The 20,737-nt window shown below is 45.3% G+C and overlaps 1 protein-coding gene across 1 annotated transcript; it reads right to left on the bottom strand.

The window, feature by feature from the left end:
• Positions 1 to 286: 286 nt before the first annotated feature.
• Positions 287 to 20,487, bottom strand: LOC146586667 (NACHT, LRR and PYD domains-containing protein 3-like). The gene is made up of 8 exons (XM_085320898.1): positions 20,202 to 20,487; positions 19,722 to 19,760; positions 17,561 to 19,283; positions 15,959 to 16,048; positions 12,778 to 12,948; positions 8,611 to 8,781; positions 2,873 to 3,043; positions 287 to 456 (listed from the first exon to the last, which is right to left on the bottom strand). Exons 1-8 carry the CDS (start codon positions 20,485 to 20,487, stop codon positions 363 to 365), a joined length of 2,745 nt encoding a protein of 914 aa, XP_085177024.1. The 3' UTR covers positions 287 to 362.
• Between the last annotated feature and the right edge of the window lie 250 nt (positions 20,488 to 20,737).

The following is a 20,737-nucleotide window of genomic DNA, read 5'->3' as shown; positions in this document are numbered from 1 at the left end:
AAATAAAAATCTCTCTTGGCATCCAGAGCATGTTCTACATCCCCACTGATGCTCAAAGCTCCCAAGAATGACAGAGGGAAGTTCCTAGACTCATCGATATCCTCATCATTGTATCTGCATCCCTCTGATTCCTTCCTCTCTCAGACATAAACTTGACGGGAAGTTTATTTGGATCTATGGTGCTTGGGTAAAACTCAGCACCCACTGTACTGAGGATGATTAACCAATTTCAGCCACACATGCTCAGAATTGTTTTTGCCATTATAGCAGAATGCTTAAACTATAACAAACATTTCCTGATCCATGCTTCACCCTAGTGGCAGAGCTACGAGGGCAGATACCCAGGCTGTGGAGAGTTCTGATCAAAAGATGCATCTTATGTTCAGGCTGGGCTTGATTTTTCTTAGGTGAGCTAGCTCCTGATGAGTTTTTTCACTGAATCCATGTTTGCTCAACCTTTAGGAACAAGAAAGAAAAAAGAAGAAACAAAATCTACTATAAATGTTTACTTTTTTCCTAAAATAGCTGGCATAACATCTCTGTTAAAGAAAGCCAAAACCTGTTAATTTAGGGACCAAGAGGATTCATCCTATCTCATTCCAATAGATGTGGCTGTTGCAGGTCCCATTTTTAGGTCTGACCAGTAGGAAGATTAGGTATGTATTCCTAGTAAGCATGTATGTGTGTGTACACGCATGCAGACTATACACATGGGCAGCCACAAACATGAATACTCAGTCAGCACTGCCTTTACTAGCATGCACATAAACACCAACAGCACATGCATAGACATGACCAACACAGTAAGCCCAGTCCTGTTAATCCTCATAAATCAGATATCCTTACATTCTGTGTATTTTTATGCTCACTCTCCCTGTTCCCTACCTACTGCTCTCACAGTCCTCAGGTTGTCATGGGGAGGGAAGTGAGAAGGAAAATGGTTGGAACTGTCTAAGCCTTTCTGCTCCCCTACAGCCACCTACCCTCTCTCCAAAAAATGCATTTGTATTCATGGCACACACAATGCACCATCAGGATAGCCTCAGTACAGAGAGCTGAGGGGGCTGTACTTCACGCAGCGGAAAAGTGGAGCTCCTGTTTTAATCATCTTTTCAGCCACAGAACACAGTGCAAGACCTGGTCTTTTTGAAGAAAGCATCTTGCTAGGTCTAGGAATGATCGTTGACTCAAGAACCTTTGCCTATGAAGCGCCTTCTTCAGTGTGACAGCCTTCCTTGTACAGTCCTCTTTCCACTGAAAGGAGACAAAAACTCTAAGTTTTTGTTAGTAAGGAAATAAAGTTTGCAGGATACAGGAAGTAAAAGAGATATTTGTCTCCAGTCTGAGGTCTTTTTCCAGGCATAAGCAAATTCTCAGCAGTACATTCTCTTACATTAACATGTATCTGAAGAGAAGGTTAAGTGATAGTTTTAGGAATGGGATGTAGCTCTTTAAGGAGGGGGGTGACAATAAATTTCTGGACTGAAGCAGGTCTCAATTACACCTGTCTTGTCACTAGGTTCACCAGTTTATTTAGCAGTGGGACATATTTTCCTTTGTCTTTCTTATTCTGCCATTGTACTTACAGAAGTCTTTACTGTCCCTATTTACATCCTTTGCTAGTACCAGCTCCAGTGGAGTTTTAGCTTTCCTAATTGCATCCCTGCAGCGGCAGGCGATGGGTCCAGTTCTTCCTCAGGAACAGGACTTGATGTTTCCCTTTTTTTAAACTTAATGAGATTCCTATCAATTCATTTCTCCAGCCTGTTGATGTCCCTCTAAATGGGAGCACAAGTATGGTATATCAACATTCCTTCCAGTTTTGTATAATCTGCAAACATACTAAGGGTGTGCTTTGCCTCATCATCCAGGTCATTCATGAAAATGTTAGACAGTATTGAGAGCAGTATTGAGCCTTCTGATATACCGCTAGTTACTGGCCTCCAATCAGCCTTCTTGCTGTTGATCACAATGTTTTAAGTCTAGCAGTTCTTTCAGTTTTCAGTTCACCTTAGTGTCCACTTTATCTAGTCCATACTTCATCAGTTTATCAGTGTGGATGTTATGGGAGACAGTTGAAATCCTTGCTAAAGACAAGATAAATAACATCCAGGGCTCATCCACTGACTCAGCAATTTCATCATGGAAAGCTATCAAGTTCATCAAGCATGACTTCCCCTTCATAAATCCATGCTGACTACTCCCAGTCATTCTCTTGACATTCATATGTTTTGAAATGGTTTCCAGGATTTGTTCCATCATGTTTCCAGGAATCAGTGTGAAGTCTTTTTCTTCCTTACTTCTAAACAACAGATTCAGAAAAGTAGCTCTCCTTGTCAGATTGTCAGTCAAGGAATTTTCTTCAACACTCTCCAAATATCTCCTAGCATGTTTGCATCTGTAAGGAGGATACAGGAGCAGGGCTCTTCCATGAGGAAAAGAGCTTGGAGCAAAATGTAACCTAAACACAGGCAGGGTTACCCCTCACCAAACAGACTGCCGTCCCATGTAATCAGAACAGGCCAAGCAGAGCAGAGGTGGCTCCATTCAGTTCCCTTTCCACACAAAATAACCTTCTAGCCTTATAGCCAATGTGAAAGTTAGTTAGTCATACCCACCACACTCCTGAGAGCTTCACTCGTTCTTAGCAGTTCTACAGGCAAAAGTTTTTGAGGTACCCTCTTTTATGGGCTATTAATGCTATTCCAAAAGCAAAGGTTAAATGCAAATTACAAACAAAAATCACATGGTTGCCACTGTCAGCATCTCTCTATCCCTGAAGGAGCATCTCCCCGGAATCATTTTCATGCCCTCCAAGGTCTCCCCATGGGAAATCCTGGGGAATACTCAGAGGGGCCCTAAAGTGTCTTACCGAAATGCTTTCAGTCGGCATGCAGGGTGTTTCAGCCCCTCACACAACACGTGGACTCCAGCATCTCCCAGGGCATTAGCACCCAGCCCCAGCTCCAACAGGGTCTTGCTGGTGCGGAGTACATCAGCCAGATCCCCACAGCAGGCATCTGTGAGACTGCAACTCCACAACCTGCAGGGAAGACACACAGAGAGAGACCAGGGGCTTAGGGTACAGCTTCTTTGATAGCCCCACCCACCAGCCCCTCTCCTGGCCAATTTACAGTGAGAATGGTCATAAATCCTGCACAGCAGTGGTTAGAGAAGTACTAGTGCTAGAGACACTACCTGCTCCCCAGCCAGCACTTTGGCTTCCATTCAGCTAGTGCTCTCTGAGAATTGCCCAAATGTGGCTTTGGACATGCACTTCTGCCCTGGCCAGCCAACAGTCAGGAGTGATGCCTCCAGTCCTGCCCCACTTCTCACTGCAGGCCAATTCAAGCCCCATCTGGGCACCAAACAGCTCCTCAGCAGAGTCACCAGATAGTTCAGTGTGGAAGGGACCTCAGGAAGTCTCTGTCCCAATCTCCTGCTCAAAGCAGGTTCAGCTATGGATTCAGACCAGGTTCCTCAGCCTATATCCATAGCATTTGTGCTCCAACCTACAACAACCACCTTGGTGATGTATGCCGGACATTTACCAGGTAAAGGCACCCAAGAGGACTACAGGAAGAAATCTGCACAAAGCAGGGCAATAAGCTCATTTCAAGGCAGGCTGGTCTCTCAGTGCAGGGGCTCTGAGTAACAACAGTCTTCCATCCTACTTACCCCTTCAGGGTTTATTTCTCTAGTCATGTAGACAGCCTGTGGTTGCATAACTGCAGCTGCAAATGGCAATGACCATTTGTCATTCTGGGCACTATAAGCCCTTTGGCCTTCTATGGAGACCTTGCAGGAACTGTTTGGTGACGTCTTCCTTGAGCTGAACATTCACAAATTAGCCCCACACACTTCCACTAGCCATGACCTAGAAATCCTCCTTTCAGCAGGCTCTCTTCTACTGTGAGGTGTTTCTTTAAGCTATAATTTTTCCATAAAAGGTGTCATGTTTTGCTGTACTTTGCAAGGAGCTAAGCCAAAGTTTAAAAGGCAGACTTATTCCTCATGGATGATGTGGAGAAAGAGTTCAGAAAAGGAAAAGAGATCATATGAGAGGGAAGAAAAGCCTCCTTCTGGTCAGAAAAACTTTGTAATCCAAAACTTCATCTTTTTTAAAAGGAAAAAAATTGGTTAGTGATGAGGAATATGAGGCTTGAAATTTCAGGGAAAAAAGTCTGGTGGAGAGCACAACCCCAGCCTCAGCTGGAATATAAAAAGAACTTCYTCTTATATTCAGGAATATAAAAGAACTTCCTCTGGGTCAAACAAAATGAGGACAAGTTGTAGGAGAAGTCGTAGATGAAAGGCATGACAGAGGGAATCTCTTGAGGAGCGTAGTGATAGAACACCTATGGAAGATCTGGCAAGGAGTCAGATGACTCAGAGAGTACCTGATAACAGCCCCAGTATATGCTGTCTACACACAGACTGAAACCTGTCAAGGCAAGATATGCATGTTCTGTTTTGTCAACGACATCTAGCTGCTTTGCAGCCAGTAATTACTTAGGGTTAGCACTGTTGAGGTAAGGAACCAGTTCTAGTAGGTGAAAGGAGGCCTTAAGATGCAACAGAATGAGTCCCGCTTGGGCATCCAAACTGTGCACCCAGCAGCATCCCATCAGCCACCGCTTCAGCTCCCCATGCAGTCTGGAGTGCAAATCCTTCACTAAATCTACTTTGTTTAACCCCTCACATGCCTTGAGTATCTCTCCATGCTGGTACTTGACCCTTCCTTTCCTGCCTTGAGGTCACGTGGAAGGAGAGCAATAAGTGTATGCAGACAGAGAGCTCTAGGGGGAAGAAAGATGGGTTTTAAAAGGAAGAAACAGGTGAAATATTTTGAGTACTTATGAAACATTGAATGAGGAAAAAAGCAGAGACACAATGAAATTCTTCAAAAAGACCACACAGCCATGAAATACAAACTCAATGTATGCTGCCAAGAGCAGAGGTTCCAATAACATAAAGACACCATTGCATAAATGGTTGACCATGAGAAGAAAGGGCAGTGAAAGGGAGAGTAAGATAGCAAGCTCAGTTGGACTAATCACAAGAGGCAGAGCAGGCACCTTTGTAGAGCCATGGGTATTCTGGCAAACAGGTCTGCTGGAACATTCCTTCCTTCTGTTAGCCATATCTTATGCTTGGGATGTTTCCCAGAGACAAAGTCCTCTAAGAAAGACATTTTCAAGGAACTCTTCCTTTGCCAATCTAATATCTAGTATAGGCCTTGTGTATTCATGGCAGCATTTCTAAGTTTCAAAAAAAAATGCCGTAAAAAACGCTTTCCTCCCCCTCTTTATGTCTTTTGGCTGTCCAGCTGCTCTCTCATTGCTCTAGGGCATTAGCAATAGCCTAACTATTTTAATTGCCCAGCCTTCCTGCATTGCTTTCAGCGTCAATTTCCTGTTGGAACAGTTCCATAGATCCTTTCATAAATACAGCTTTGGCTGTTTTAGTTGATCTCTGTGTGCAACTACTAAGAGTGGCTCAGTGCTGGGATTTTTCATTCCCTCAGTATTCACTAAAATGGTTAATTTCTCTGAGCATAGAAACCTGTTTGCAATGGAGAGACCTRCGCTGAGCAATATACAACAACTGCCTGCTGTGAAGCTGGATGTTTATGTTCCCATAAAAGTCAGGGAAGACATAAGGCTGGATTCTGCTGCTTAAATAGGAGTGTCTGGTAACATTGGAAGTGCTCCAGGTTAACTCACAAATTCAGCTGGGCTGGCGAATATGACGCAGTACTTACTCAGAATCTCTGTTCTTCTGGAATGGATGCTGGAGGCTAGAAGTCTGTGTGAGTAGAAGACAAGACTGGAAAGGGAGCTGTGTGACAACATGTCAACACATAATCATGGCCACAGTAGACTAAGGACCTTGCAGATTCCAAGAGGCAGAGGACTTATCCTCCATCTCAGTCCTGCTTAACTTTCCCAAAGAATGTCCCTGCACTTAAGTTATTCATCCAGAGATCATCTATATTTCAAGAAGAGGGAAAGGAACCTTCAGAGAATTCTTGTTCCTGCAAAGAAACAGAGTATTATGCCAGAATCAATCACTTCTGATGAGTTGGGGGGGGGTTCTTTCATTACATCACATGCTCTGTCATCTTCCAACATTCTAACATTTGGGCTGTCAGAGACTCAGAGCCAAAGAGACAAAGGTCTTGGAGATAAGGGCTGGAGGGAGGGGAGAGGACTGGACTTCAGGAGAGCAGATTTGGCCTCTTCAGAGACCTGCTTGGAGAAATTCAATGGGTTAAGGCCCTAAAAGGAAGGGGGGGGGGATCCAGGAGAGCTGGCTTGTATTCAAGCATCACTTCCTCCAAGCTTAAGAGCTGTGCATCCCAAGGAGAAAGAAGTGCAGCAAAGGGGGCAGAAAACCTGCACGGGTGAGCAAGGAGCTCCTGGCAAAACTCCAACAGAAGAAGAAAGTACAAAGAATATGTACAGGCCACTTAGGAGGATTATAAGAATGTTGTCAGAGTATACAGGGATGCAATGAGAAAGGCTAAGGCCCATTTGGAATTAAGTCTGGCAAGAGATGTCAAGGACAACAAGAAGGGATTCTTCAAATACATCAGTAGCAAGAAGAAGACCAGGGAAAATGTGTGCCCGCTGCTGAATGGGGCAGGGACCCTGGTGACAAAGGCTACAGAGAAGGCAGAATTACTGAATGCCTTCTTTGCTTCAGTCTTTACTGCTAAGGGCAGCCCTCAAGAATCCCAGAGCCTGGAGACGAGGGAGAAGGCCTGGAGAAAGGAAGACTTTCCCTCGGTTGAGAGGACAGGGTTAGAGATCTTCTGGGCAAGCTTGACATTCACAGATCCATGCGCCCTGATGGGATGCACCCACAGGTACTGAGGGAGCTGGTGGATGTTGTTGCCAGGCCCCTCTCAGTCATCTTTGAAAGGTCCTGGAGAACTGGAGAGGTGCCTGAGGCCTGGAAGAAAGCCAATAGCCTGTCTTCAAAAAGGGCAAGGAGGAAGACCCAGGCAACTATAGGCCGGTCAGCCTCACCTCCATCCCTGGAAAGGCGAGGGAAYGGCTCATTCTGGATGTCATCTCCAAGCATATGGAGGAAAAGAAAGTGATCCGGAGTGGTCAGCATGGATTTGCCAAGGGGAAATCCYGCTTAACCAATCTGATAGCCTTCTCTGATGCAATGACTGGCTGGGTAGATGAGGGAAGAGCAGTGGACATTGTGTACCTTGACTTCAGCAAGACTTTTGACACTGCCTCCCACAGCACCCTCCTAGATAAGCTCAGGAAGTGTGCGTGAGACRAGTGGACAGTGAGGTGGATTGAGAACTGTCTGAAAGGCAGAGCTAAGAGGGTTGTCATCAGYGGTGCAGAGTCTAGTTGGAGGCCCGTGGCTAGTGGAGTTCCCCAGGGCTCATCCTGGGTCCTGTCCTGGTCCACTTACTCATCAATGACGTAGATGAAGGGACAGAGTGCCTCCTCAGCAAGTTTGCAGATGCTACCAAGCTGGGAGGAGTGGCTGAYACACCTGAGGACCGTGCTGCCATTCAGAGAGACCTGGACAGGCTGGAGAGCTGGGCGGAGAGGAACCTCCTGAGGTTCAACAAGGGCAAGTGCAGAGTCCTGCAGCTAGGCAGAAATAACCCTAGGCACCAGTACAGGCTGGGGGCTGACCTTCTTGAAAGCAGCTCTGCAGGGAAGGACCTGGGAGTGCTGGTGGATGACACGTTAACTGTGAGCCAGCAATGTGCCCTTGTGGCCAAGAAAGCCAATGGTCTCCTGGGGTGCATTAGGAAGGCTGTTGCCAGCAGGTCGTGGGAGGTGATCCTGCCCCTCTACTCAGCCGTGGGAAGGCCTCAGCTCGAGTTCTGTGTCCAGTTCTGGGCTCCCCAGTCCAAGAGAGATATAGAGCTACTGGAGAGAGTCCAGCGTAGGGCTACAAAGATGATCAGAGGACTGCAGCATCTGCCCTATGAGGAACAGCTGCAAGAGCTGGGCCTGTTTAGCCTGGGGAAGAGAAGACTGAGGAGGGATCTTACCAATGTGTATAAGTAGCTGAAGGGAGGGTGTCAAGGGGACGGGGACAAACTCTTTTCAGTTGTCCAACATGATAGGACGAGAGGCAATAGGCAGAAATCGAAGCACAGGAAGTTTCCCCTGAACATGGGGGGGTATTTCTTCATTGTGAGAGTGAAGGAGCCCTGGAATAGGTTGCCCAGAGAGGTTGTGGAGTCTCCTTCTCTGGAGATATTCAAGGCCCGCCTGGATGCAACCCTGTCTAACATGCTCTAGGTGACCCTGCTGAGTGGGGAGGTTGGACTAGATGATCTCCAGAGGTCCCTTCCAACCTTACTAATTCTATGATTCTATGATTCTTACCCATTCTGTGATTTTGTGAGAGGGAGGCTTAGCGTTTCCCATTCTATACAGAGGCAAGGCAGGCTGAGAGCATATGATAAGCAGTAAGGGTAAGAAGTGACCCAGCACTGCAGACAGATATCAGTCTTTCCTTGACCTTGCAAGTGAAAGCTACTTAGTCCCAAACATATACTTTCTCAAGCTTTTCCCATGAGACATCCTGGGGAATGCTCAGAGGGGCCCTAAAGTGTCTTACCCCAGTTGCTGTAGCCGGCATGCAGGGTGTTTCAGCCCCTCACACAACACGTGGACTCCAGCATCTCCCAGGGCATTAGCACCCAGCCCCAGCTCCAACAGGGTCTTGCTGGTGCGGAGTACATCAGCCAGATCCCCACAGCAGGCATCTGTGAGACTGCAACCCCTCAACCTGCAGGGAAGACACACAGAGAGAGACCAGGGGCTTAGGGTACAGCTTCTTTGATAGCCCCACCCACCAGCCCCTCTCCTGGCCAATTTACAGTGAGAATGGTCATAAACCCTGCACAGTAGTGGTTAGAGAAGAGACACTACCTGCTCCCCAGCCAGCACTTTGGCTTCCATTCAACTAGTGCTCTCTGAGAATTGCCCAAATGTGGCTTTGGACATGCACTTCTGCCCTGGCCAGCCAACAGTCAGGAGTGATGCCTCCAGTCCTGCCCCACTTCTCACTGCAGGCCAATCCAAGCCCCACCTGGGCACCAAACAACTCCTCTGGTCCCAGACACTCAGTGCTTGGCCAGTCAGGAAAGTGGAGGTGAGGTGAAGCTGGGGAGCTGTGCCCAATCCCAGTAGGCCCTGACTGCAGGTGACTGTGGGGATCCCCTGACTAGTCAATTGAGCCCAGCAGGGCTCCCGCAGGTTGCTGGGCACCCCACTCCCCCAGACTCCCACCCACTCCCATATGCACCTGCTGAGCCTGCAGGACCCACAGCCTTCTGTATCATGTCTCTGCCTCTCTCCACAGGGCCTAGCTCCGCCCTAAAGCTTGGTCAGAGGCACTTGTGAGGTCCTGCACGGATAGCCTCATCCCCGTCTCCCTCTGAAAGCAGGGAGCTGATAAAAGGCACAGTGAGCAGACAGACATGGAACAAGGATTTCTTCAGAAGAACAGAGTTAGGAGAGGTGGGGAAGGCAAGTAAATAAGCTCTCTATGCCCAAGGAAGAACATCACACCAGTGGCTCCTGCCACTCTAGGCTACTGCAAACTTTCACCCATCAGAAGGCCTGTGATATAATGCTGCTTTCCATTAAGACTGTCTCTGCAGCTGCATCTTGGCAATGGCCATACACCTCTTGGCACACTACTTTTGGTTCACTTTGGCTTTTGTCCAAGACTTTACAGATACTACTAGGGAAGGGAGGGGAGGGGATGAGAGGAGAGGAGTTATGGTGAATCCTTATCAGAAATGGGGGAGTCAGGGAAAACACATAGCAAAGACAAAATGGAAGAGAGCCCTGCAATGTGAAATGCAGTAGGTAGGTACACATCTTCAGTGACATAAGCACACTCTGTTGGAGGTGGTGTTCAGAGGCCTCTGGGATGAGCATAGGAAGGCAAGAGGGAAAATGGAACAGACTAAAGGGCTGACTGTATCTTGTGGACACTGCAGGAATATCCTGAAGAGCGTAGCAGGAGGACAGTGAGTACTGGAGCCTGTCCTTTTCAGAAGTGGGGAGGAAATAATCATTTGTGGTGTATAAAGTGAAGAGGAAGACAATCTTCAAATCAATGGCATGACCTTTGAATTTGAATTAACAAATAATCTCAGTCCGCACTGTCCCTGCATACACTCTCTCTATATATTATTCCCACTCCACCCCTGCTTCTGGAGTCATACTGAGTTTTGGCAGACAGTTTTACGAACCTATGCCTGGAGGTTATCATCTTCATGGGAAAGCTACATATTCTTGGTCCACAACCATAAGGTACACCAGGAATTTTACAGAAAAATTCCTCCCAGAATTTTACAGAAGTGTCTGATATAAGATGTTTTGCAAATTCCAGAATGTGGGAAAATGGCTATGAAATATCAAATGAATTTGGAAATCTTCCTTCTCTTTCAATTTTCTTACTTTTTAAAAACTGTCTTGCAAATCATGAAAACCGTTTCCTCCTCACTCATTACATGCTTGTCTTGCATATGGCCATGAGCACACCTCACCTTTGATGTGGTACTAGGGCCTTACATTACATCACCCCCAGCCTCAGCTTAGGAGCCAAAATAGCTTACAAACTGAAGGTCTGCTTTCTCAGTCTCTCTCTCCATGGCTGATGGGGAAGACTAGGTCATTTACTTTACTACAGTCTACAGACAGGACCAAAACTGAAAAAGAAGAGAATTCCTTTCCTTAAAAGCCCTGAAGGTAAGCAACTGTAATGGAAACAATCTGTGGGAGCTGTTCACTTGGTCTAGGATGACTCGAAGAGTATGTTTGGTCAGGAACACTGAGAAGTTAAAAAAGAGATCCCCAGGCAGGATAGTAAGAGGTTTGCATCACTGATAGAAATGGAGTCTGGGCATCATTGCTGATGGACAGGCAGAGAAGCCTAGGATTGTCCAGCAGTGGCACTCCCTACAGGCATGTTAACCTCAACATCACATGCCCCCAAGCCACCACAGCATCTGGAGAGAAAACTCACAACATCACTGCCCTATATCCCTGCTCTACCAGCAGTCCCTAGGAACAGACTACATGAACACTTCAGTGATGCCTACACCATGCAAAGCTGAACTTTGGAATGACTGCCAGTATAATCTTTTATGTGGTAGCTCATATGTCACATAGCATTTCATTCTTTTCTGTGAAGGTGTATCATTGATTTCCTGTGCCTTATCTACTGCTGGAATGATGAGGAGAAGGACTGGCTTCAGCAAGGCCAATAGAGAAGACAAAAGAGAAGAAGGGCTATTGTGGGTCAGGGAGGCCTAATACCTTGGCTGAATTCAGTTACTTCCCTTAACAAAGTGTCTGCGCAAGAATGTCATCACAGAGGGTGATTGTAACAGTAAGGTATGATACATCAGGTCATGAGAGTTTCCATCACACAGGTGGTCACAGTATCCAGGTGAAGAGACTGCCTGGAAATGCCAAAGTGTGTGATTGGAGAAGGATGAGTTATAACCTTGCCTTACTGGCTAGCATTCATGGAGAAAAGACAAGAAAAGAACCAGGATCTATTCCTTTGTCTATGTGTCTATACTAGTGTTGCAGTTCACATCAAGAGTATGCTTTGAAGCAGCTTTCCCAAAGTTGAACTGAAATATGGGCTCAGACTGCACTTATTGGAGCCTGTTTGGCTTAAGGTAACCTAGAAGATGCACTCCAGAGCACACTAAATGCACTCTATCTGCCAATGCACTTTATGTCCCTGAGACAAGACCAAATCAACTGAAAATATCTTTAGTGTGTGAAGCCTGAATGGCAGGTACTCATCATGAGATTTAACCTTTTAGTTCTCACTAATTACTTACATGGACAGAACCTTTCAGTCCCCTAGTCTTCTGATCTGATTTCCATTTTTTTCTGTCACTAGTCTTCCCTATTGATTAGGGCCCTCTGAGGGCAAGAGGAAAACAGTAGGAAATCCTGGACATAAGGATTTCCTGAGGGCTTCAGCCCTGTGGTTCTGGCTGCTAATACTTCCATTGCTGTAAACAGATGCATAGGAATGGATTTTGCCTCCTAAAATGTGTTTTCTAGTGCTATATGGAGTGCCATAATGTAACGTAGACACACTTATGGTGCTGAAAAGGGTTATATGGGATTTACACAAACACCCTAACACTACGGAGGGTTCTCTGGAGGCAAGCCAGGCTGTATGAGCAAAGAAACTGTCTAGAAAARGAACCGAGCGATCCAGCACAGGTGCTAACACATTACATGGCCACAGTGTGCTAATGCAGACTCTGTGAACATCTAGAGTTAGGGGACTGAATCTCCAGCTCAGTGCCAGGGAAGCGATCACAAAAAATATCCCTGGGTTTAAGCTGGTTGTCCAGAAAGCCTCTGTGTAGCAGAAAGGGACATACACACTCAGAGGATGAGTAACTCCACAAGCAGGAAGAGTCTGACTCTAGAGTGACAAATCCCCTCCAAGAAGATATTCAATTTACAAGGTCAGGCTCTATGACTGCCTTCTTTCAGTGCCTGCTCTTTTGGACCTGTGCACACCTGAATTAGCAAAGCCCAAGATGGCAGGGGAAAGTGCATGGAGGAGCATCCCCTTTATGGATGACTCATGCTCTTCTGGGAGAGCAGGCTAGGAGCATGGACTCCAGAGACATATCAGTCTCAACCTCTCCCCATTTCTGCAACCCTCCCCAGACACAACTCCACCAAGTTCCCAGCCAGAACAATACCCCAGGAGCCCAGTGTGCCTCACCCCAGTTTCTGCAGTTGGCAGATACGATGTTTCAGCCCCTCACACAGCAGCTGCACTCCGTGGTCTCTCAGGGCATTTCCACACAATCTCAGCTCTGTCAGTGTCTGAATGGTGCTAAGCACACTGGCCAGATCCTTGCAGCAGGCAGCTGTGAGGCAGCACCATTCCAGCCTGCCAGGGAGACATGGAGAACAGTGGGGCTGGTTACAGCAGCGATGACAGACACACCTACCTGCTAACTAGAACCTGGGCAGCCCTAGAGATGGGCAGAAGCCCCAGCTCACACTGTCACGCACATACACACCCCTTGGCCAGTGAGGGGCCATCACTGGAAGCAGTGCCCATTCCCTGTCCAGTGCAGTGGCCTCCCATAAACCAATTCCCTGCTGGGGGGGGGCGCATATTGAGCTTTGACCCTGCACCTCTGCCCTGGCCAGCCAGGAGAGGGCAAGCAACACCTCAGTCCCACCTTGGCCCTCTCCATGGACTTATCCGGGCCCCACCTGGGCACCAAACAGCTCCTCTGGTCCCAGACACTCAGTGCTTGGCCAGTCAGGAAAGTGGAGGTGAGGTGAAGCTGGGGAGCTGTGCCCAATCCCAGTAGGCCCTGACTGCAGGTGACTGTGGGGATCCCCTGACTAGTCAATTGAGCCCAGCAGGGCTCCCGCAGGTTGCTGGGCACCCCACTCCCCCAGACTCCCACCCACTCCCATATGCATCTGCTGAGCCTGCAGGACACAGCCTTCTGTATCATGTCTCTGCCTCTCCCCACATGGGCCCACTCTGCACTCAGCCCTGGTCAGGGGCACTTGTGAAGTCCTTCACAGATAGCCTCATCCCCGTCTCCCTCTAAGCATGAAGGTGGAACTGGAAGCACCTTGGGCAGTTAGTCCAAAGGCAAAGAGACATCTGAAGTATGAAAGTTTCTTGGCAAAGGGTGACTGTTTTTCCCTGCATTTGGGCTCCTTGTGGAGTTTCCCTTGGGCTATCTACTGATGGCTTTATGCTCACGCAGGATGCAGGGTCCCAGCTTAGCTAGCTGCAGCTAAGCACATATCTAGAGCAGCAACAGCCATTTGCTCCTCAGGGACTCTCTCAAAGTGTATCTCATTCCCACTGCCACTCTTCACTGCTTAGTCTTCTCTTGAGGACCCTCTTCAGCCTTTCAGAGTGAGCTCTTCCTGCTCCAGAAGAGAAGCATTTTTCCATATTGTAGACATCTGATCCCCCAGAAATCTTATCTATGGACTCTTGTATCCTGTACCCCAGCAGCAATATGCTCCCTGGACACTGGACTTCAGAGAATTTCTCTACTTTGAGGAGAAATGGAAGTTCTCCTGGAGGAAGTCTAGAAATACTCTGATGAGGCAAAGAGGTAGGAGACAGAGATGAAGGAGACTCAAAGGAAATGTGCTCATATGACAGTAGTTGCAAGAGAGAGGGTTCAGTGACAGAATCCTTTGGGGGAATGGTTGGGAGAGGACACCTCATGCAGAGCACGGCTCCCACACGTTTAAAGGAGAGTGATGATACATGGGTATCATCCTTCAACAGGAAGGAGGAAGAAACTGTCATGTTAGGAGTAAGTCCTCCTTTCCAGTGAGGGAGGAGAACTGTAGTTTTGTTGGACTTTCCCAACATACTTGTGCTGTGAAATACTTTGAGGAGAGCCCTTCTCAAATCTTTAGTAGGAAGAAATCCACTCCTACTCTCTAGCAACACTGGCACACAACCAGACTGTTTCTTTCAAGACACTATTTTTATTCTAAAGAGCCTTAGGGGTCATCAGAGAAAGAGTAAAAGCCTCTGTCACAGTCCTAACATATTTCCTACTGAAAAGGTGGGCAGAGCCACACAACCTCCTGAGCATGCAGTCTGCTGTAAGAGTGAATTAGTGCTTGTGCAGGTTCATAGTGTAAAGATGTAGGTGTTAGAAATCACGCGTTGGTTTCCCTAATGCTTTAGCTTGGCTGTCTGACCTCTCCAAGGGACTCTCCTTCCTGCACTCAGGGTCGTGTTGGAAGTAGACTGAAGTGCCTGCAAACTGAAACCAACTGCTTGGCCAAGTCAATCTCAATCTGGGGTAAGGTTGTTCCAGACCTTCCCTCCCCATCAAAATTCACTTTGATTCCAGACTATCAGCAATGGTTGCAATTTCTGGAAGGAAAGGGTTTCTTGTATGTCACTGTCAGACTTTTCTTATATCATATTTAAACAGCAGGAATTGAAAAGTAGTTCCTCCTTCACTTCACTGCCAACAAAATGCTTCAGGCTTCTTATTTCTGCCTGCACATGGTCCCAGTTCTCTCTCCCTTAACAACTGACAGACAGGACTCTCCCCTAAGGTCTTGTTCCTGTGAATTCAAGATGCCTCTGTCTGAAAAGAACCTGCAAGAGGTGGATAGGAGAGAATGAAAGAAAAGAAAATAACAGGAAGGAAAAATGGGAAGTGACAAGAAGAAAAATATGTGCTGATGCAGAAATGTTGCATGCTTCTTGGGCTTCCTTTCCCCTCACAAGTTTTTTTAAGATCTAAAATTAAATCTGTGCTCTCCAGACAAACAGGTGGCTACATAAGAGAGAGGCTTTTCAGGGCTGTCATAATTTTGCACCTAGTTGTCAGTCAGAGTGATACCAAACACAGTCCAGTGCTGTTTCCCATGAAAAGAGGAAAACATTTGCCAGGTTTACATTCTCCATTCTCTGACAGCTTTTCCTTACAATCTTAAGGAATATGTCGGTGTAGGGCCAGCTAAAGACAAAAAGAAGGAAATATATCAGTCTCTTTGTGTCTTAAATTCTAGCTGTGCACAACAAAGAAAGGTGATACAATTATAAACCATCTGTCTACATATGACTCAAGTGTGATTGAGTTTACACACAGAAAAACATCTTAGAAATACCCTCATCTCCTAAATCTCTTCTATGCTCAGATAATCTACTGTAACTACTTTTTCACCTATATCTCCCTTTTTTTCATTGGTATCAGTGACTTTGATGAAAGCCACCTTGTTGAAGTTGAAGATCTTTCAGCATATTCCAAAACCTCTTGGCAGACATTTGTTACTGTTATAGGAGCATCAGTAGAGTTGGTCTATTAGAGAGTGTGTGAAGAAGCAACAAGAAAAAGGTTAGGGTTTTCTTGGCTTCCTCTTTTTTCTGAAAGAAAATAACTTTTTACCTTAATGTCTTTAATGCACAGCTTGGATTCTTCAGAGATTGACAAAGCAAGTAAATAGGTGATTGCTTCACCTGTTCCTTTTTTCTTTCTCTAGAAACAAAGCATAAGTGATTTTAATATAGTACTTTGGCTACAGTTTACATTTATACTTCACAAAAATTAAAGTAACACTTTCACAGGTGTGATGAAGCATGTCAGAATACTCTAAATTCCAATTCAAAGCAAATCACCTTAATAAATACAGTATCTCACCAATTGGATTTGAGTCACAGCTGCTTGGAACACCAGGCTTCCATGTGTACTGTGGGTATTAAAGGGAGCTACACACATTTTGTTTACTTATGATACTTTTTTTCAGGATAATAACATTTATCGGTGTTCTGCTACTTCCATACAAGAGCACCTGACTGGGTGCCTACTGGGCATCACAAAGCTCTGTTTTATAAAGACAGACGTGCCTGGACTGAACTCCACACCACTGCAGCTGTTTTGCTCCTGATACCTGACCAAGCTGGGGCCATTCCCTACCTCACAACATCATGTGTTATAGACCTACATGGAAGAGAGAAACAGGAAAATCAAATTGATGTCACCTGCCACACAGCAGTTATCTCTGAACACTCAGAGACTTTCCCCTCAACTACCAGGAAAAAGAGGTTTGTACCCACAAATCAAAAATTAACAGTATGTTATGTTCTGCTGCTGTGCACCAAGGGCAGTGGCCTGTATTTGTACTGCATGCCTGGGGAAACTCTTCCCCTGGAGTTCACTGGGTCTAGGTACCACCTCCAGGATACTCAGGGTCCAGAAAGTCCACACTTTGGACCAATTTGAATGAGAGTGTAACTGGGTTTGGGGAAAAGGTAACTACAGTAAGGAAGTAAGTTTTTTTGCCCATCTTAGTTGACATGGAGAGCATGGCCTTATACAGCGATTAGGATGAAGAATAGGAAGGATGTTTTGTACTCAAGGACTTTGGAAGGTCACTGGACAGCTGAGTTAGTTGCTCCCTCCTTGCTTTTAAACCTGTTGATGSAATGAGAACTTCTTTCCTTCAAGCCTTTAACTTGAAGAACACTAACAATTAATGGGAAGCCCAGGGGGAAGCAAACAAACAAACAAACTTGTATGAGATTGCACTTGTGTGGGATTACACTTGAGACCAACACATTCTAATGTGGGTGGGGACAAGTGAACCAGACAGATCTGTATAGTTTCACCACAGTCAATAGTCTTCTAGTTCAGTCTAATTCAGTCAGTAGTGACTGCAGAATGATTTAACTTGACCAGTCAGTGGATATCTATTTGAATGTTAAATGACTTGCACTCTGAGCTTCTTTAATTGCAGTTGGAGCTAAGACACTTAGATGATGATAGTCAGATTCTTCTAGTTACATGCTTAGTTTTGAATTGACTCCTATTACTAATAACTAATAGTGCAACATCCCATTAGGCTTCAGCCCAAAATAGCTTCCATTGCTGCACCTTTACTTTATGGAAAATTTAGCCTTAATTATTCAATCACTTCTTTTCTACTTAAATTCTATCAGTTGTGAAGAGAAGAATTAATAATACTTTCAGCTAACTGAGGGTATTACTTACAGATGTGACAGCTTTGCTAGAGGTTGGTCTAAATTTTCTTCATGGTCTTCAGAGATAAATGAGCAATAACCAAGGTCAAGTGACTCCAGTTTAGACCAATTTTTTACACAGAATGAAAGAACCATTTGATCAAATTTGGTAAGACTGAGGTCTCGTAAATATATTCCAGTGAAATAATCCAATGCAGTTTTCACAAAACTTCTATCTTGAATTTCATACAAACAGTGACAAGCCTCCAAATCATGAATCAAATGTATCTTCTCTGCATGAACAGCTAAAGTTGTTTTTTGGTTAGTTTGAAGCCATGTTAGTAATTCTTGCTTAATGTCAGTTAAAATTTTGCATCCTGTTTCTTTCTCCATAGTCTGTCTTTGTTGCTCATTTAAGAGACCAAAGAGGAACCGCACAGTTAGCATGAAATCATGTCTAGAGTTTCCATAGTTTTCTAACAATTTTTTAACATTCTTCTTCGGATCTATTGGCCATTCTCTTGTTTTGCCATCATCTTCTAGTATGTAGAACAGAGATGCAAAAAACTCTTGAACACTCAGATGAATGAAACTGTAAGCATTTTCACAAGCAATGCCCTTCTGAAAACTGTTCTCATTCAGAAAAAGTGGGAGAGCTTCTCTCTGATTTAACAGGAATTCACTGATTGCCTCTTCCTCAAAGAGGACTTTCTGCTTCCAGATCCCTTCAACAGCTAGGCAACAAAGTCTCTTCAGGATAATGTGCAAGTTCTGTTTCAGCTTGCTGCTCAGAGATTTTAGTAAGCTGGAAATATAAAGGACATATATTTCTGTAGTTGTCTTGGCCGTTTGTGCAAGATCTTCACCACTTTCAAGTTGTTGTTTCATAACAGTACAAACAATCCAACACATGATGGGGATAAGGCACATGGTGAAGAGCATTTCATTTCCTTTGACAAATTGAAAGGCTTTTCTTCCCACTTCCTTATTTTCAAAAAAATTAACAAAATATTCCTCCCTCTCAACTTCTGAAAATCCCAGTATTTCAACAGAACGTTCACACTCCAAGCACTGCTCCAGCTTCTGCAGGGCAGCTGGTCTTGTTGTGATCAGCAGGGAACATTCAGGGAGAAGAGTTTTCCTAAATAAACTGCTCAGGATGATTTCCACTGGCTTCATCTCCCAGGGATTATAGCAAAGGTCAGTTTGTGCTCGATTCAGGGAAAACCTCAGTTCATCAAAGCCATCAATGATAAAGAGGAGATTTTCTGGCTTGTTCAAGATCTCTGTAAGCGGTGGATTATTACTGGGACAGCATTTGGAGAGCATGTCAGCCACACTCCCCTGAGTGGTGGTAAGATTACCTTCCCGACAATGTATGTAGAAAACATAGTCAAACTGTTTATAAAGCCCCCCTGATGCCCAGTCCAGCATGATCTTTCTTACTGTCATTGTCTTCCCAATTCCTGCAGCTCCCAAGAGTACCACAGTCTTTGGTGTCTGTCTATCCCCGTCAGGTTTAAAAAGATCACCTACAGTAATAGAAGAATTCACTTGTTCCTGCATGATTTCTGCATGTCTTCTCCCCACAGCCATGATTTCATGTTCTTTCTTTTTCTTATGGCGATGTCCACTGACAAGAACCAGCCTTGTGTATCTGGAGTTCAAAGTCACTGCCTCACCAATACGAGCATTCATGTCTTTTATCCAACAGTAATTCTTTTGTACATGTTCTCTATACTTCATCTTGTAATCTAAATCAAAAATGTGCAACAAAAGAACTTCAAATTAAATGCAATGTTCATTTGCCTTCTAAAATTAAAATCTTTCAACTGCAAAATTATTGTACCCCAAGTTCATCTAATCTCTTTCATTATAAAGTATCGTTCAGTAGGCCTTGTCTTCCTAGTCCTACTAACTGAAATGCCCATCATCCATCACAGAAATGCTATCACACTTGAGGTRAACTCAGTACTAGCACTAAGCATCCATTGCTGCCAACACATACCAGTTCCCACCAGTGACCTCTATAGTAGTACAAGCTTTTTTTCAGAAGCATCTCCCAGCTACTTTCTCATTTCCATTCTGACCCTGCTGGGACTGCAGGACTGTGGCTATGATCATACTCTTTCTGGTGGTAGGTGGAGCATGTAAGGGTAAAACCGAAGCACAGCTACTCCAGTGACACATACCTTGTGTTAATGAAGCAGCTGGTGGACTGCGTCTCAGGGCTGAAAACAAAATTACATGTGACTGTTATCAGAGCAGAATGACAGAGCCCGTCAGTGACATACGGCACATGGAGAGCAGGCAAATTCTCCCAGACTCTCTCCCTTCAGAAACTTCCCTGAAATCCCTAGGGCAGGGTAGAGAAGGAAGCACACACAGAGAGAATGTCTCTACAGACTCTAATCTCTTTCCATCATGGTCCAGGAGTGAGTGGTTCTGCAAGATGTGCAGGGATTGTCTCTCAAATGGGCAGGAAGACCAATGGAAAGAGGATACTCCATGGAATTCCATGTGTGGCAAGGGAGCACGCTAGGCTTCTCTGCATTTTTAGACTTTCACTAGAAATTGAAATACGCTTTCTCTCACAGCTTTGATGAAGGTTCTCTTGTGCCCTTTTCCAGGTGCAATCAGAAAGAAGGAAAGGAAAGTGTCAGTTTCCTTACCTTTACCTTTCTTCTCTTTCAGTTTAGCTGCAGTGTCTCTTTGGTTAATCCTTTCAAGCACACAGATAGCTACATCCACAGCAAGGTCTGCTCCATAGTGGTCACACATGTGGTCTGCAAGTTTAACTGAATYGTTGGCCTTCTTGAGTAAACCCTTAGAGAGATTGGCCATCCCATCATAATCAATATGTGATAACTTATATTTAAACTTCTCAAACATATCCAGCACAAGATCCTCCAGTGCTTCCAAAAGGATGTCCCTGGTATTATTCCCTCCTGCCATCATAGTATGTCAAGGAAATCCTGGAAAACAGAAGCAATTTAAAAATAAATTCTCTTCTAAAAGAGCCACTAGACACTCTCTGGGATGAGACTTGCTAACTGTTACAGGGCAGTGGCTTCAGCCTCTGTGCACCTAGAGTCAGTCTGCACACTGCCAGAGGCAGTGTTAGCTCTCTTGTGTTAATACCTCCAGGAACCTTTGGGTCTGCATCTCCTTGGCCCCAGATGCAGTGGGATGAAGTGCTCCTAGATCA

The sequence above is a fragment of the Rhea americana genome, unplaced genomic scaffold (genome assembly GCF_003343005.1).
Source record: "Rhea americana isolate MKP2758 unplaced genomic scaffold, rheAme1 scaffold_667, whole genome shotgun sequence".
Taxonomy (NCBI): Eukaryota; Metazoa; Chordata; class Aves; order Rheiformes; family Rheidae; genus Rhea; species Rhea americana.
This window is presented reverse-complemented; position numbering and strand designations above follow the sequence as displayed.